The sequence below is a fragment of the Fusarium mangiferae genome (assembly GCF_900044065.1).
Source record: "Fusarium mangiferae strain MRC7560 genome assembly, contig: FMAN_scaffold015, whole genome shotgun sequence".
NCBI classification, from domain to species: domain Eukaryota; kingdom Fungi; phylum Ascomycota; class Sordariomycetes; order Hypocreales; family Nectriaceae; genus Fusarium; species Fusarium mangiferae.
The window spans coordinates 502,395-520,145 of NW_024573935.1; the positions used below are offsets into that span (position 1 = coordinate 502,395).

Consider the following 17,751-nt stretch of genomic DNA (forward strand, 5'->3'; position numbering starts at 1 on the left):
CCTCATCGGTGTTGCAGGGACGGAACGCACACCTAGTCAGTTTCAGACACAGCCGTTCGATGATAAATGCTACTTGCACCAGAATATCTCGGTCTTGGGATAGCTCAACCGTACACCCAAATGGTCAAGATGGTATCGATCGTCAGGGACAAGCGTGGGGTGTTTGCAAGTTGTCGGTTGAAAATTTCTTGTACTCAAGGAACTAGTCCAAGGTATCGATGTCCGCAAGCAGATGGGATAATCGTCACTAAGCCTTGGTCTTTTGTTGGGCGGCTGAAGATAGGCGAGCGAGAAAAGAGTTTGTTCGGGAAGCGGCGCAAGATAGGCGTAAATGTTTTTAATCATCTGTACTGATCATAAGGTCGGCTTAAAGGCTTTACTCTCGTTTCTTTTCGGCTGCAAGCCATAAAGTCTGTAGTTACTGGCTTCTTGTTAGCATCTAAGCTGTAACTCAGGGATTGCATAACCAAAGGGGTAGCTCGCCGCTCACTCTGTGATAGGCCAGTCTAGTAGACCTCTTAGGTCATACTAGCAAGCTCTTTGACTTAGAAAGCTGCGGTTTCTGATCGTCTCGTAAAGGGGCTAAAGTTGGGTGTCTCGACTTGATAGACTCAGAACTTTATTTGACCTTTAATTTAGTTGTACATGAAAGCCTTGATGAGGGAAGCCAGAATAGTAGAGGTCCCAGTCTCCGACTTGGGGCTCCTCGCCCGTATGGCTTCGTCCGTTTCCGTCGAGATGGCTCATCCACTAAGATTCTCGAACGTGTGCTCGCTTCCCTAGCTGAATCCTCAAGATTCGTCAGCCTCTTGCGGGGCTTTGTTCTGGTTTTCTTTCTATTGCAAGTATTGTTGGTCTTGGGCGACACTTGCGGTCATTCCGTACACGACGGGGAGTATGCGGTGTTTCCATATTGTCCCCAGGCAATATGAGCTTTTTCGTGGTTGTGAGTCGGAATACACTTGAGGATGCGGACATCAGGGATTGTTCGCTTCTTTCTTAACGTCAAGCGAGCCAGCAGAGGGTCTTTGTACTCGCACGGAGCTTTACACAACTCATATGGAAACCAGATAAAATCATAGAATGGCTCAACAAACCTGTATTGACGAGACACATGCGTAAAGATATCTGTCTCGGGCCTTGAGTGCGCCACAACAGACGGCACGCGCAGTCTTATGTGTTGAGTGATGTCAGGGCCTGACTGTGCCAAAATTCTGTGACCAGGAAGACAAGTCAAAGGAAAGACCTGCGACAAGCTAGCGTGAGATTGTCAGGCTTGAGCGTTTAGACGAGCCAGATGACTCGGGTTATCAAGGAGACACAGTGGCCGTCATTGTTCCATGATATCCTGACTGAAAGAAAGCGGTGTTACAAGTGAAGTTAAGGTAGAGAGGAGTTTTGCTGGTGCTGGATACCTCAGTAAGGAGGGTATGTGAAGGCTATCGGCATTTGATCCAGATTGCAAGCACTCCAGGTTATGGATTTTCGAATCTCTAAGTGCTTAATTAATGGCCCTCTGCGTATCAATTAATTGATACGTTTAGCTCTTCCAAGTTAGCGATACATGCTCAAATTTGGCTAGATGACAACTCCATGTATATACTGTATCTGCCCACATCCTACCACAACCCACTACAACAGGTTCAACCCGTTATCTTCCGTAGTATAGTGGTCAGTATGCAAGCTTGTCACGCTTGAGACCCGGGTTCAATTCCCGGCGGGAGAGATCCAGCCACCTGTGATACACAGGCGATCATTTTTTAGCTTTTTGGCCATCATCTTGACAATGTCAAGAGATATTCAATATGGCCTATTACAGATGGTCATTCAATTTTTGGGTTTGTTGGTTAAACCTGGAACAGTGACAACAGATCTTGGCGTGCGTCGCTGGGGTGTGCTTCCAGGGTCTTGCTGCGCTAATTACAGTTAGCAGATCGCAATGATCAACATTCATGCATTGCAAGTTTGCAGGACGAAGTCCCCTGATTCATGATTTGCCATTTGTTTTGTTTGTCGTGAGCAGCAATTGTCATGAATGCGGCCAAATGGAACACACATTGGGTCGTTTTTACTTTACAATCTAGTGATGGAAGTGTTGGTGACTGAGGATGGTTGTTCACTTTCGAGATATCAGATACAATGACAATGAACAAATATTGATAGAAGCAAATAAGTATTGAGCATGTACTCTATCCAGGTTCTATGACCCAATCAAAACGCTATTATAATGAATAACTGTGACCCTCTAAACCCAATGACCTCAACCTAGAGGTTATGCAAAAATATGTGCTAGAAACGTTCCATCATCAACCAGGCTTTACTCGCTGGGCTGGACCTGGGAGTACAAGCAGCCAACAGGCTTCTTAACCTTGGCGGCCTTGACGGAGAAGGGAAGGCAGTTCTTGTTACCGCCGGGGTTGTCAATGCTGTTGTAGACCCAGACAGACCAAGAGGTCTTCTCGAGGTCGTCGCCGTTGGGGCAGGCAACGAAGCCGGCGCCACCGTTGGTGAGGATGCCGTCCTTGTCGATCTTCCAGCCGTTGCGCTGGGCGTTCCTGGGCATGGGCTGAGCGCCAGTGGTGTAGCCGAACTTGCCCTGGCCCATGCCGGAGAAGTCGACGTAGGCCTGCTGGCCAGGGAAGCCGACGGAGTAGAGCCAGAGCTCGTCGTTGTAGAGCTGGAAGGTGACGTCGTTGTGGTGCTTGCCGTCGTCGCAGCTGGCCTCCTGCTTCTTGAGCTTCAGCTCGAAGGACTCCTTGTTGGCCTGGATGTAGCTGAAGTGGATGGGGCTGGCGGAGCGGAGGGCGAGACCGTTGAAGTAGGTGGACTTGGGAGTGCTGCTGGTCTTGGGGGCAGCAGAGACGACGCCGGCGGCGACGAGAGGAGTGATGAGAAGAGCCTTGATCTGCATGATGGCGGTTGTTTTGTTGTTGTGGTAGTAGTTTAGAGTGGTTGAGTGTTGATTGGGATGAGGTTGAGGTTGAGGATGAGGGTGTGAGTGATGAGTGAGTGAGATAATGTCGAAAAGAAGATAACATCGATAGTCTTATATACATATTCTCTCCCCTTGATCGTCTTCATCTCGCATCGTCATAGCTGAGACCGTCTCTGGCAGTTGCCCCAATAACGGGCTCTAAGCCCCAGCCCCAGTCCGAAGGTCCGCGGTGAGGACTGAAGGGACCAACGCTGGAGGGTCGCGGCATGTCGCCCGCCTCGCGGAAGAATAAAGAATACGAGGTATCTCCACAGTCCACTGCAACTCAACAATTATCACCCTGAAATAAACCCACTGCATCCCCATAATGCATTGAGAGCTCAGGCGGTCGAGCCGAGAACCCAGGTCCAGGCCCCAGAAGCGTTGCTGGACACGGCTAAAATTGTAAGGGTCAGGCCAGCCAACGCCAACGCTAGGGATAACGGCAGCCCAGAGCAAGCCACCCGTGACCAGAGCCCAACCCCAGGCCGAGCCAGCAATTGAACTCTCTAAAATTAGCAACGTCCAGTCTTTTCTAGAACCTATCGTTCGATGCCGAGGCACTCAATCTCGCCCTAGCTAATGCGTGGACCCTCCGCGCTTGGCTACAGACGTCATAGTCTCGATCCCTAAAGGCCTAAGCTAAGCTAAACTGACCTGACCTGACCACTGGCAATGGCATTGAACTTGTCTCTGGGCCACCGCCACAAATGGAGCTCCTCGTAAATGCGAGCTTCTTCATGCAGAGACACGTTGGCCAAGAACGATATTTCAGGTGGAATACTACTTCTGCTGTGATGCCGAGTTCCGCTATTCTGTTGAAGTTGAATAATGCGGAAAAGTTTCTTCATTAGGGGGCGGAAGTCTACCCGGAAATAATGGCCTGTGTTAAGGCTCTAGGTTAGGAGCACGAATATTCCATCACGATCAGTCACTCAACGTCTGCCAAGATCAAGCCCCATAGAATAGTATCTCAACATGGGATGTTCCTCGCAGAAATGTATATATTTGTGGCTGAGCATAGCATGAATAGGAGAATGGCAGTTTCTCCGCTACGATCCAAGGTTCAGAATGCCCATATATTGTGGAAATACAGGGACATTGGCAGTGGGCCATAGCCAGTTTCACCTATAGTGCCCCAGACTATGAAGTCCGATCCTTGGACTTTGCTCTTGAAGTGGTATTCCAAGCACCTGATCTGCAAAATCTAACGAGATTGGACGGAATAATACGAGTTCCAGTGCCGATCAGCCCGTATTCAACAATAACAGTTAACATGACGTTCACCATCTGATATCATTGATTGAGTTCCTTTTGTGTGAAGTGACAATCAAGTTTACAACGTTTCAGTGTCTCAATGAGAAACGCTCGTCCTTCGATTCCGATAGAATGAATCTGCAGCTAAAATAGGTACTCGCTAAGGTAGTGTTGATCTGGTGACAAGTGCCGTGGCTGGTGGATATAATTGTAGGTTTGCTAGGATAGCCTCGCTATACTGAAGCGTAATCAAGATAATCAAACCCAATTATGCTTTGTTCGAGAATAGCTCGCACAACGTTCAGAGCGCATTACCCACTCTAACTATCGTCAAGCAATCCCAAGCTCAAGGCACAGACATTGCCGCAAGAGCATAGTCGTACATGATTAGATTTTAATCCAATACATACTAGCCCTGCACCCAGCAATGCCAGCATATAGAACTATCAAAGTCACATCCCTGACAAGAATAAGAGGCTGCCCTAGGCTGCTTCTCCTTCTCTCGTATAGTGTCGATCCAACAAAATCAGAATCGTTTCGTGAGATCATTGTCGAGCCAAACTCTTGGCCGAATTTTCATTCTTGCTTTCACGATGATGATCTACGCTCAGGCGGTGGCAAAGCCTTACTCCCAAAGCGCGCCAATCGTGGGGTGGACCACGATGCACACGATTTGCTCAAAGGCACGTTACATTTCTTGGCATTGGAGATCGATTATCACAGTCGATCATTGAGGCTTTGGAATTGAAGAAGATGCAATAGTTGGGCTAGGCTCCGGACAATGCAAGGGACTTTGCTAACAACGAGCGTCGTCTTGCCGCTGTTGCACTCATCATTATTCTCTCTTCTCTTTTTCTGAGAAGCTGTCTACTAGCTGTAAAGCTGATTTCCCTGCTCTCATTCAAGAATATTTGGTAAACCAAACAACTATGATTAGGTGGATCACCCAGGGTTGCAATAGCTAAAAGCTGTTGAGGTCGTCAGACAAACGCCTCTGAATCTCAAATCATATCAAGATGTTAACTTCGTTGAACATATTCGATGCTTAGACTTCCGCTCACAGAGAATTTTGACCGCCGAGGGTACCGCTGAGTATGAGATTGACAGTATGGTTGCACCCGGGACATCCAGCATCAGGAACATACGACTAAGCCACGCCGAGGCCTCCGGATCGACATTGTGCATGGCTTTCGGGGCCCCCAAGGCTCTTTAAACACTCCAGATCTCTGTTGGAGGGCTGTGACAGAGAAAATCGGGACGCTATAGTATAAGATCCCAAGAGCTGGGGAAGGATTCTTCTTCAGCACAAGAACACCTTGACAGTTCTTGAGCTCGATATGTCAGAGTTTGGTCACACAGAAAGCAAAATTGGGAGAATGGTCGGATGGGGGACCTTGAGCAAAGAAGTGACGAACAACACTAGCTTGAGAGGAAGTCAAACAAGATCCCGATGCTCTGCCCCCTGATCTGGAATAATTCTTTCTCTATGAATATTTCAAAGATGAGAGTTATTAAATTGATCATCATGTTAAAGAGCTTTCCAGCAAGAGGGAATAAGGCAAAATATATGCAGCTAATGTCTACAAAGGCTACGAACTGGAATCCAAAGACGAGCCCTGGCAACGGGGAAGCAGAAGTCTGAATGGATTTAATTTGCAGTATAGTAAGCCATGAGCAATATTTGAGCTTTAATCAACAGTCAGTCAGTAAATAGGTGGTGCCTCACTCACACGGTGTTTCTCGGGCATCACACATGTCTTTGTTACACTTGACATTAATTCAGATTTCAGAAAATTATAAAAGCAGTTTACGTTTGAGGTGAAATGAGGTTAACATAGACTATATCCCAAGATAGTGGCAGTCTAACTGAATGAGGTATATGCGTAAGCAGACTCCAGAGATATCTTATCTCACTCAGCTGCACTTAAACTTCTCAACCTCGACTATTTCCATATTATCAAGGTTCCTGATTGGATCCCCAATTCTATCTCTGAAAGCGATAGCTGCATTTCAACACGTCCAAATATGACAACATTCTCGTCCATTCCCCCCTACATCCTCGGCGGCGCCTGTGTCAGCCGTGGAGTAATGGCTCTCCTCTCACCACAAAAAGAGTACGGCCATGTCGGTCTTCTCCTCGAACCTAGCAAAATAAACACTGAAGGCGGTTCTGTTTCACCTCTGATGTACTTCAAGGGTCTTCGTGAGATATCATACGGTCTTACGTTGATGGCACTGCAATATCAGGGCAACGAGAGCGCCGTGACGACATTTTCGGCGATCTTGTCAATCGTGAGAATTGGCGATGGGTTGATTGTCTGGATGAACGGCGGTGATGAGCTGAGATACAAAGCTGCTGGCCATTGGATTACAGGACTGGGATTTGTTGGATGGGTGATTTGGAGATGGAGTTACTAGAATTCCAAAGCTGAAAGAGAGGTTATATCGGACTGCAATCAAAGACACATATTGATTCCGAAGGCCAGGGAGGCTGCAACTTTTCTAAACGCGGCTCAGCTCCTCGCTCTTCTAGATACCAAGGAGTATGTATTGTGTCTCATATGAATTCTAAGTTGTGAACACTCGCTAAATTCTTCCGTAGAAAACATATTACAACCATCAGAGGCATCTACATAGAGTAAGTGAAGCTATTTAATCTACGTATTTGACCTGTATTCAGCCTTTGCCTTTCATCGTAGCCATCGGCTAAGAGACCACCCAAAACATTCAACCGATACGACAAGAACATCATCAACTCACACTCGACTGCAAACCTAGCTGTACACCTGCCAGAGGAACAAAAGCTAATAATTGCTAGCCAAAACTGAATTTACTCATAGTAAACTCAGAACGGGATTCATAGGGTTCGTGGTCACAATATGGATCGACGTCAAATGTTCAAAGAGTCCGAAAACGGAAAACCCGAGCATGAGTTGCACAATGACTTCGAGATACAGCCTTTAAGGCCTTTACGAGTAATTGAGCATTTATGTGGTTTCAACTCGATCGAGTGGGTCATCTGCGAACCTTTGGCGGCCTGCTACTCTGGCTTCATTTGGCGTTGTCTCGAATTATATGCAGCCAGACTGACACTTCCTTAGATAACCAGAACCCTTATATCCAGGCTCGTTCCCCCTTGTAACTTAGACACTCAATCGAGGTTTAATGCGGAAGGTCCTCTCCTTCGTATTGTTTGAGACGTGGTCGTTGTGAATGAGGTTGACGCAGCTGTAGGTCGCATGACAGGATGTCTCATGGATTGACAGCGACACGACAGATCAATTTCTGTTTATTACCGTACGGGCAGAGAGCTCTGTTCATAAGAAAGCACCGGGCGATATTTATTTCCGTGTGTGAGCTCTTTACAGCCATGAAAGAGAATGGCCTTGTTTCGATCTTCACCAGTCGCATTACGATGCGATGTCAACAGCTGGTCTGGATCAACAGAACGGACCAGCCTACCCTTCATGCATTTCCTACCAAGATACTACTGCACTGTCGATTCTATCAGCCATACAGTCCCACCTTATGATCACGCGATAAGTAATCTTCGACCATCAGTGCAAAGTTCCCTCGTCCTGTGTGAATAACGCACTCAACCATTGCCAAAACCAAGATGTACCAGTCTATTTATGACCTTTTTTGTTTTCCAGAATACATTTGAACCAGTCATGATCATCTTATTCATGTCTCTCCGCTTTGAATTGTGTCCCCCTCCCTTGTCCATTGGTATCACAAAACCCTACTCCGATCCCCAACACCAAACCACATTTTACTCCGTGCTCAAGTTCCACAGTCCATCGCCCAAATAATGCGCGTCCTCAATCACGGGTCCCTTACCCTTTGCCTTGACCTCCTTGGTACCCGCGACGAGTGTTCCCACCGCGCAGGCCTCCTCCTTGCCCTCAGCTATGACAACCACAGGCTCACCCTTGACAAGCTCTCTGCTCCATCGTCCCTCCTCGTCCATCTTCTGGTCCATCTCCTTCCCCTCTTGTAGACCCTCGGGGGCACCATCAGCAGGCAGTCTGCCTCCTGGAGAAGTCAAGCCAGGGGCCATGAGGGTAGCGCCCGAGAGGACGAAGCGAATGGCACCACGGTCTATACGAATGCTGGGGAACGCTTGAGGAAAGCGGTGTACGAGACGGAGGTGAGGAACAAGGATGCCAGTGAGATCCTGTTGGTAGAAGAGAGGTGTCGAGTCGAGAACGTAGAGGGTGTTGCGGTCGGTCAGCTTCATGCTCGAAAGGGAGGCCTTCTTGGGCAGAATCTCGTCGATGTAGGGGTTGAGGAGAGGGTATGTGTCAAGGAGGCCCTGGCGAAGGGAGCGCTGGACGGAGGATTTGAGCTTCTGCTTCGGTGAGCCCTGGATTCTGGTCATGGTTAGATGAGAGCTTTGAGAGGTTTCTTGTGGGGGAATGTACTCTTTCTTGAACATTGTGGTAGTTTAACGACAGTGCCGAAATAGATATAATACTGAAGTTGAGCTACGTAGTTTATAGAACAAATAAACAGAAAATGGATGGTAGAGAAGCTGAACTTGTCGTGTCGTGTCGGGACGTATCGTGTCTTGGTGGGGTGCTTTTGGTATGGAAAAGTCAAGTCGACAAGTGCCCCGCGGCATCGGTGGCGGGGTAAATCTCGAGATGCAATAACAGAGGCACAGCACCAAAGTCTCCAAGAATACCATCACAACTGGAACACACAGCACGCGATCACAATTAATAGACACAGCGGACAGTTTATAGGGGAAATCCATGATCCTGTTATTCTCTTGCGCCTTCGCCATTGCAGGCGAATCCTGTTCCCATCATTAAGGTATCGTACATTAACAATGCCCCTCCTTTTGGTGGAGGGGTCAAGTCTACCAAGCACCGCCAGATCAGCCCTTGACGACATGTGAAACAGTTCCGTCATCCTTGAGGTGAACGTTGAGCCTATCCTCCTTGAAGTCCTTTGTGACCATCATTCCTGGCTCGATGATGCGTGTCTCCTGGGGGAGATCTCGCTTAGCAAAGACCTGTTCGTTATCGTTAGCAGCGTGTTTATGTAGCGTAAAGAGGTTTCGTGTCAACATACAGTCTCGGTGGATGTCTCTTCGTCGGATAGCTTCTTGCCGACGAGCTTGTTCTGCCATTCCTCGGCCTTGTCGCCGGATGTTGAGTTGATACCAGGAACGACGAGAGGCATGGTGGACGTTGTATTTGTTGTACGTGAGAGTGGTAGATGGTTCGATAAGTGTAGTGAAGCTACGTTGCAGAAGAAATAGGATCAAAGAGTCGGTTGCTTCCTTTTATACATAAAGCTTGCGTGGAATCACTGCATTACATATGAGGCAAAAGCAAGAAGCTCACGCCAAAGTTGATGACGTAGACTCACATGGCTAATCCCCAGATTCAGTTCGATTGGCTACGCGTCGGTTACTCAAGGGACAATACATGACGTGCGTGTGAAAGAGGGGGAGCGTTTAAATCGATCAAGATCTCGGGCATTTTTTAATGGTTGTTCATGTCATTTGCTGGTGAAATAAATGATTGACAAGTGATGTGTCTTGGCATTAGAATTACGCTTTTCTGTCAATCTCAGGCACTGACCACTACAACCTAAGTGCTGCTCGGCATTTTCAGCCCCTGAACATCGGGCACCTTAGGTTCTTTAGCGAGCTGAGGTTGATTCGGCACATCCCGATGAGATAAAGCGATGAAGGCGGAAAGTATCAGGATGTTCTGTTTGCGGGCACGAGGTTCGTCGGGATATAGAATCAGATCCTCTTACTACCTACGACAAGATCAAATGCTTGTTAGCTTTGCTCATATAAGCTTTCCAGTATTGCTCATAGACCTTTAGCTCATGATGATATACCGAGAGGTGATTGTTCAACTTGGAATAGCCCCAGAGAGTTTGTAAGCGATGGACAATTATGAGGTCTTCCTTTTTCTTTCCTCACTCTCGCCTACTACTTGGCCATCTGGTGATGGGATGCAGCTATTTGATGGCGTCGGGATGCGCGACAGGGTCCATCTCAGCTGCATAACGCCTATGAATACATGTAAGCAGAGCCAGAGGCAGAGTAAGCTCATGGCATTGACCGCTTATACAACATCTCTTCTCATTCTGTCCAGAGACGTGTTTCTCCAGTCTGTAGTCCGTATTCCGTTTGATATGATACCTACTGTTGCCCCAACATACACCCAAACACATGGCAATTGCAACAAATGAAAGAAGTCGATTGAAATACCATCTCCTTCATGCTTCACCCCACAACCGTCGTCGCACCAGATGTCCAAAACTTGGCGTCGATTGGTTGCCGCAGCGCCATCCTTGCCATCCTTGCCAGCTGTGCTGTGCTGTTATCCGCTCTTTCAGCCACTTCAATCAGCGCTTGTGGGAAGACATGGCAAGGCTTGGGCTTACGTAGGTGGGTGGTTTGCGCAACGAGAGCCCCAGAGTCAGGTTTCAGCATGTCAGCAGTAATTGAAGGACAGTGACAACTTCTTGTAACACTTTGTACATCTTTGCTGTAGAAATCAGATTGTTCTCATAGCAATGTATGTAAACATGTCTCGATTTTGTTTGTTGATGTTTGTCTTTGTCTTTGTCTTGAATCCAGCTCAGCCCAGCTCCAGTGCTGGCTACCTTAGCGGGTTAGCTAATAAGTTCCCACCTGTGATCCTGCATCATCAGCAAAGTATCAGCATCAGCCGTCATCATGGGCATGCATTGGCGATGGATATTGATCAGACTCGCCCTTGGTGGACTCGATGGCAACATACATACAGACACTACCACTCCAAATAGTTAACAATATCACCGCTTCTGCACCCAAAACTTAACAGAACACTCACAGCCCTAACACCTGCAAAACAAAGAACAAGACAAGGACCCTCAATCTCTTCTCATGTCCTATCCCCTTTCAGGTTTAGCCAATTGTGGCTCAAGTCCTCTCACCCCCGTCTAGAAAGGATCCGTCTCCTCCTCTCCCCTTTTTTTAGCACAAGCAACGCTCTAAAGATCCCCATAATAATAATAAGAGCCTGTAACATGGACTTGCTGCTGCCAGCTTTTGCCAGTGGCCAGTACCTAAGGTAAGCACTGCCAGCCAGCCCAAAGGCCGCCTCATATCCCCTGCCTCTCTTTCGCTCTCTCACTGCCTCTTGTTTTTTTACTCCATTTCCAAGGACCCTCCCTCACCCAGAGAAACCAAGGTTCAGCCCAGAAAGAAACGGACGGACAATCCCTTCCATTTCCCATCCCATTCGCTTCGTCTCGCTTGCTCCCTCTCCTTGTTTCTTCCTCTTTTTTTCTTCCCTATCATTCCCCATCAAGACCACCAAACAAACCCACCCTCCCCCAATTTCATCCTCTCTCCCCTTTTTGGATTGAGCGTGTCTTGGTTTCAGGCGCCCAATTCGTATTCGACATCAGAAATTACAGAGCTTGCTGGGCATCCTCTCGATCGAAACCTAATCTCCAAAAAATAACGAAAAAACCGTTGAACCCGTTCATCATGCGCTTCTCAACCGCCATTCTCTTCGCTGGCAACGCCCTTGCCGCTGTCCAGCAAGAGTGTCTCGCCAACCACCACGAGGACCTCGCTGCCTTTGCTGACTGTGCCAACAAGGGCGCTCTCTCGTACTGCCTCGCCAACCTCAAGGAGACCGACGAGGCCGCCCTCAAGACCTGCTACACCTCTGCCGGCTGCTCCTCCGACGCCGCCGCCAAGGAGGCTCACTACACCTTCGAGCGATGCTCCGAGATCGCCAAAGCGGGCGAACTCAAGAAGCGCTACGAGGCCGCTCCCATGCCAGCCATCATCCCCCGCGTCGAAGCCGCCGCTGCCATTACCGACGGCCCCAAGGCCACTGGTGAGCTCAAGAAGCGTGCCGATACCTCGAGAGGAACCGACTGCTACACCACCTTCAAGAAGAGTACCGAGCAGTGCGATCTCGAGACCGTCTCGGATAAGACCAAGACCGCCACTTGCTACAGCACTGAGATCAGCACCAGCTCGTGCCGCGACGAGGTCATCTGCACAACCGATTCTTCCGCCGATGATATTTGCATGACCAAGAAGGAGATGGACACCGCCGGTATCATCATTGCCATCGTCTTCGCTGCGTCAGCCGCTCTTATGCTCGGCTACCTCACCTTCATGTGCTGCCGCGACCGCAAGGAGCAGAAGCGTCTCGTCGCGAAGTCTGAGGCCGTCGCCTTGGCCCGTGCCGCCACAAAGAAGCAGCGCGCTGCTCAGCGCCAGCCCCTCATCCGTAACGCCTCGGGCCAATCCGCCCCCGGCGCCGGCAACCCCTTCCAGGACCGAATCTAGGCGGATCGGTCTCGTCGAGGGAGGGCTACGGGAACGAGGCAGCTTCACCGAGTCTCCGAAGAGTATCCATTTCAAAATTGAGCTCTTCGGCTGGCCATGGAGCTGCCTCTTTCCAAGAACTCGCCATCTCTTTATAATGCCTGTGTGAATGCCAGCGCGGGGGAAATATCCAAGGCTTGGAAATCTTCAAGGCCGAGGATGACGTGTTTTTCGATACCTTGATATCAGGCCCGGAGAGGAACAAACCTTACATGACATGTTTGAGTATTTTGGAGCAATGGGAAAGGATAAAGTCTGCAACTTTGGTGCGCGAATGTATCTATTCATCTACCTTATGAAATGGGGACGGTCACAGCTAGACGTTGAATTAAAGTATTACGTGTGCTTCCATCTGGCCTCTCACATGTTGTTCATCTCGTAGCTTTCCACAAAAATGGTCACACGCGGCACATACTCGCACTCGCACCTGTTGAGGTGAGAGTTGTGATGGCTGAAAGTTTATGGCCAGCACAAGCCACTGGCGTTGGAAAGAGAAACGGTCAGATCTGGCTGGTACTTGGAGGCTAATTTTTGTGATCTGTGTTGGTCAATCATCGTCACGAACATTGTTCACATTCACAGGCCTACTGCACGCATTGCAAGGAGCCATTCAGGGCTGGTGGTGCGTATGATCCACTGCTTGAACAATACTCTTTCATTGAGCTCAGCGCTTTCTTTACGCTGTAGAGTTCCTCATCGCTTTCCTTCCAACTGCAACATTTGGCAGCAAATCGCACCTGGGTATCCATGCAACATCCTCTTCTCAACTCTGGGTAATATCCGAATATACTTTCGCCCGAAGAAAATGAGCTAACATGTTGGTTTGGCCGTCTTCTGTTGATGAAAAACGCCGGAATTTCATGCACTCCGCTGGTGCTGTCTCGGTGGGCCAGTCAGCTATATTGGAACTCACCCCGAATCGTTGGTTTGTGATCCATTGACTGAAGGATCGAAACGATCAATGTCAGATACGTTCGACGAACCCCTCAGGTGTAAAGACGACCTCCCTCTTTTGTGACCTCCTAGCAAGGTGAAAGGCTGGTTACAACTTGCAGAAGGTTCGGGACCTAGAGGGGTGCTATCTCGCACCAGATCTCTGACGGACAAGGCATTCCGGCTAGTTTGTCGGCCCGCCTCACGCTGCTGAGACTTTTCCTATATTCCCCCTCGCAGAGTTGCTTGACCAGCCACCGGGCTACCAATCTCACCTGGAGCGCCGACTGCTCGATAAAATCCATCATTTAGATCGGGTTCCCATCGGACGGCGTGGCTAAAACTTCCACCGTTCTGTCGGATAACTAGCGTACCGCCTCCGTTGTTGGGGTTTCCTTCGGTGTCACAAAGGTTGATGAGAATGGCTTCTGAGATACTGTCGCCTGACAGTACCTCAATTCTTGACTTCAGAATTGAGAGGTCAATGTAACCTTCTTGGTCACCCGAGCCAGCGAGTTCCTGGCATGCCTGGCAGAGCATTGCGCGAAGTTGGGGGAAGCTAGGGTGTGACGCGGTTCGAAGAGAGTTGATTGCAGGAACAGGAGACATGCCAAAGCCAGGAGGTGCACTTGGTGCGCCCCAGACAGGATTGTTGAGCCCTGGGGGAGGCAAAGGATGTCCACCGACACCAGGAGGGCCCCACGGGTTGGGGGCCAGCGGAAACGCTGAAGCCAAGAAGGGACTCGTGGTATAATCAGGTCTAGGTCCAGGTGGTTGGTTTCGCACCCCCATAATTCCTTCGACTTCGAGCGGCTCGTCATCTTCCAACAGAGCCCGACTACCAAGATGTGCAGTTTCATCTTCTTTTTCGTCAGATGAGCGACCAAGATTTATGCTTCCAGGACGCCCAATGGGAGCAGGTCGGCCAATGGGTTGTGCTGGGGTTGGTGGCGCGTCAAATTGAAATGAACTTTGGCGATGATGCGTTGATGGGGGTAAGTCCGTTGGTATCGGGAATCCATTCATGTCAAATTGATCGACTCCTGGCTGTGAGAACCCTGGTGGTATCGGTAAGGGGAATCCCCGTCCAGCTGGCCCATTCATCCCAGGAGGAGGCATCATTGCACCAGGGCCATGTCTAAACGCTGAAAATCCATCCTGTGACATGCGACTGGGGAAACCTGGTGGTGCCGGGTGGTGGTGCAATCCTGGGGGCGGATGCATTCCCATAGGAGGTATCTGGAAAGGAGATTGTCCTGGAAGTCTCGCTTGTCCATTTGTTGGAGATACCGAGTGAGAATGCTGAGTACTTGCGCTTCCGTGGCGCTGGCCAATTAGACCGGGGCTCATGATGGGTGTCATGGAGTGAGGTGAAGGGTCTTGGCTTGCAGACGAAGCTGTAGCGGATTGCGCTCCACTGTCTTGCTGCGAGAGGGTCCGAGGTCTTATAGGAGTCGGTGCTTTGGACATTACAGGAGTGGCGACTGGAATCTTTGGCGAGGCGTAGCTTGCAGGATTCGACGGTTGTTGTGGAAGAGCTGCCGGGATCGGTACCGGATGCTGAGAACCACGCTTCGGGATTTGGATTGGTTGTGATGGTTGACTTGCCGCTTTCTGGGCAGCTGCCTTCTCCTCCTTCAACTTCTCCTTGGCTTCTCGGGCTGCTTGGGCATCTTTCTGAGCTTTTGCAGCACGAGCTTCTTTGTCCCGCTTGTCGCGCTCTTGCTTGTCCTTCCGCTCCTGCGCCTCGCGCTCTTTCTCCTCCTTTTCTTTCTGTCGCTGTTCTTCCCTAAGCTTCTTCTCCTTTTCCTTGGCTTCGCGGGCCTTGCGGTCTTGTTCGGATCGCTCCTGGGCTCGACGTTGCCTCTCTGCCTCCTTGCGGAGGCGAGCTTCTTCGTCAGCCTTCTTCTGCGCCTCCTTTAGCTTTCGTTTCTCTTCGGCCCTGGCTTTTTGTTCAGCAACCCGTTGCTTCTCAGCTTCTAGCCGAGCAGCGTCTGCAGCAGCCTTCTCCGCCTCTTTACGTGCTTTCTCCTCGGCCAGTGCTTGCTTCTTCTGTGCAGCCCTGTCCTTCTTCTTCTGTGCGTCTTTGGCCTTTTTAGCTTTCCTCAATTCGGATTCTCGATCTTCGGCCTCAAGTTCTTCAAGCAGCCTCTGCTGGCGCTCCTTGGCGACTTTTTCCTTATATGCCGAGAGAACCCTTTGCTCAAACATACGGGCGGCGAATATCTGGAACATGCGTCGGCCTTCCTCCATTCGTTGCTCCTCCGTCATTTGGTCCTGGCAGCAACACTCAGTATGGGACTGGGATGGTATCACAGAGGGGTTTGAGTATACCTCTTCCTCCTCATACTCCTCATCCTGACTATCATCAAAGTCATCATCCTCGTCCTCTTCTTCGTCGTACTCGTCTTCTTCAGGAGGAGGATGATTATGTGGATTGGAGTATGAGCCATTAGGGTGACCGTAGCCCCTTGAGAAGTGTTCGCGGGCGTCTTCTTCCCTTGCCATCCTACGTTCGGCAAGCTGTTCCATCATTTCGATAAACCGCTTGCCGTCGTTTTTCAGGAGGTCATCCGCCACGGTGAGAATACCACCTAAGTCCATGTTACCATATCTGCGGAGAAGTGAATCAAGAAGCTGCGTACCCTTGACTTGGAGGCTATTGCCAAACGTCAAGAAATCGGCGACGTCCCGTTCATGCGAGTTTTGATATTCTTCGGGAGGTTCGTCGTCGCTGTAGTCATCGTCCTCCACTTCATCTTCGCTGTAAACCTCCTCCAGCTCGTCCTCGTCTTCGTCGTCTCCCACATGTTCGACTATTCGACCGCGCGATGGCGGGCGGTTGGCATAACTTGATGGCAGACCCCGGGGCGGTCTTAAAGCGAAATCTCGAGCTGATGGTAGCATTGGTGGTCCCTCGCCTTGGTTTGCAAATTGTTCAAGTTCCAGGTAGTAGGCATCGTAGAGCCCTTCCAATTCTTCCTCAATGGCATTTCGCTTCCGTCCGCACACAGTGCAGCTGCATGTATGCTTCTGTTGCTCCTTCATCTTCTTCAGAACAGCATCCTTCTCGACTTTGACCAAGGATTTCCGCTCATCTTCACCCAATCCAAGCCAGAACGCTTTTATACGTTCGCGCTCTTCTTGATTGCTAGTACTCCATATCTTATCGCGTGACATTCCAGGGCCTTGCGACGAGTGCGATTGGGGCTCAGATTCAAGAGTTTCGGGTACAGGTGATGTAGGATCAGCATTCCCTCCCTTCTTCTTTTTCTTCTTGTTCTTCTTCGATTTTGAATCCGAAGGGGGGTGCCCATTTGTAGTTGGGCCTGTTAATTCGCTCGCCAAGATATACTCATGCTCGTCGTCGCTTTCGACCTCTTCGTGGTCAGCGGGACCACGGCCTGGGGTAGACCCTGTGTGTGCACCACCACTCGCGACATTGTTGGTATGTCCGTTCGCAGCTTGCTGTGCGGCTTTTAAAGCAGCCTTCTGTCTACGCTTCTGCTTCTTGCGGTTGACTGTTGGAGCAGGGTCATTGTCGGGGTTGGAAGCCTCTAGTGGGGGGGCACTGGCTTTAGCAGTTGTGGGGGTCGAAGGCAAGGAAGACTCAGAGGTAGCGCCCTTAGGTACGGTGATAAACTTGGAGCCATCCTTGTTGGTGTATTTTGCCGTATTTCGTGGTGATACCGGAGTTTGGGCGGCCGGTCGTTGGTTGTTGGCCGGCATCGTAGGTTACGGAAGCAAAGCAGTCGAGGGCATGAAGATGCTGTGCGCGACACGTGTCTGTCGATGGGAGGACGGTGTATGAGGAATATGGTTCTGTAATACGCGAGAGCGTGTCAGCTTGGAAGCGGAGGGTATCGCGCGTGTCAAAACGGTGAAGTCGTGGTCGTTAGGCGGCTGCGGGCACGTTGCAAGTGGAGGGTCTCTGGGGGCGGCTCAAAATGAGGCACTCACAGTCGGAGAGCGAGCGGCCAAGGTCAGGGTTAGGTCAGCGATGACGCCTGCGGGGAAGGGACCCAATGGATTGATTGTTATTGCTGTTGTTATAAAATCGTAAGCGCAGTCGGAGGGTTTTATAGATACTTCGGAATGAAGATAAAAGAGTGCGAAAATGTCGTAACGTTCTTTGTCTGGCGTTGTTTGATGCTTCGAGGCTCAAGGCTCAAACACGATGGATGGGACTGTAGAAGTCACTCTTTGGTGGAGTTGCATAGCA

At 49.8% G+C, this 17,751-nt stretch overlaps 6 protein-coding genes and 1 non-coding gene across 7 annotated transcripts; 3 read left to right on the top strand and 4 right to left on the bottom strand.

Moving 5' to 3' along the window:
- The first annotated feature begins 1,654 nt into the window (after positions 1-1,654).
- tRNA lies at positions 1,655-1,726 on the top strand. The gene has a single exon. It is a non-coding gene; the product is annotated as a tRNA-Asp (tRNA).
- Positions 1,727-2,317: 591 nt separating this feature from the next.
- On the bottom strand, positions 2,318-2,911 carry FMAN_12745 (uncharacterized protein; the record flags this gene model as incomplete). The annotated part of the gene is made up of 1 exon (XM_041823223.1): positions 2,318-2,911. One exon carries the CDS (start codon positions 2,909-2,911, stop codon positions 2,318-2,320), a length of 594 nt encoding a protein of 197 aa, XP_041688825.1.
- Positions 2,912-6,256: 3,345 nt separating this feature from the next.
- Positions 6,257-6,649, top strand: FMAN_12746 (uncharacterized protein; the record flags this gene model as incomplete). The annotated part of the gene is made up of 1 exon (XM_041823224.1): positions 6,257-6,649. The coding sequence occupies one exon, from the start codon at positions 6,257-6,259 to the stop codon at positions 6,647-6,649; it is 393 nt and encodes a 130-aa protein (XP_041688826.1).
- Positions 6,650-8,003: 1,354 nt separating this feature from the next.
- On the bottom strand, positions 8,004-8,669 carry FMAN_12747 (putative translation machinery-associated protein 20; the record flags this gene model as incomplete). Its single annotated transcript, XM_041823225.1, has 1 exon — positions 8,004-8,669. One exon carries the CDS (start codon positions 8,667-8,669, stop codon positions 8,004-8,006), a length of 666 nt encoding a protein of 221 aa, XP_041688827.1.
- A 444-nt stretch (positions 8,670-9,113) lies between these two features.
- On the bottom strand, positions 9,114-9,421 carry FMAN_12748 (uncharacterized protein; the record flags this gene model as incomplete). The annotated part of the gene is made up of 2 exons (XM_041823226.1): positions 9,114-9,251; positions 9,311-9,421. The coding sequence occupies 2 exons, from the start codon at positions 9,419-9,421 to the stop codon at positions 9,114-9,116; spliced, it is 249 nt and encodes an 82-aa protein (XP_041688828.1).
- Positions 9,422-11,738: 2,317 nt separating this feature from the next.
- FMAN_12749 (uncharacterized protein) lies at positions 11,739-12,557 on the top strand (the record flags this gene model as incomplete). Its single annotated transcript, XM_041823227.1, has 1 exon — positions 11,739-12,557. The coding sequence occupies one exon, from the start codon at positions 11,739-11,741 to the stop codon at positions 12,555-12,557; it is 819 nt and encodes a 272-aa protein (XP_041688829.1).
- A 1,194-nt stretch (positions 12,558-13,751) lies between these two features.
- Positions 13,752-17,258, bottom strand: FMAN_12750 (related to chicken h-caldesmon, Uso1p and YKL201c; the record flags this gene model as incomplete). Its single annotated transcript, XM_041823228.1, has 3 exons — positions 13,752-15,806; positions 15,864-16,123; positions 16,175-17,258. The coding sequence occupies 3 exons, from the start codon at positions 17,256-17,258 to the stop codon at positions 13,752-13,754; spliced, it is 3,399 nt and encodes a 1,132-aa protein (XP_041688830.1).
- Between the last annotated feature and the right edge of the window lie 493 nt (positions 17,259-17,751).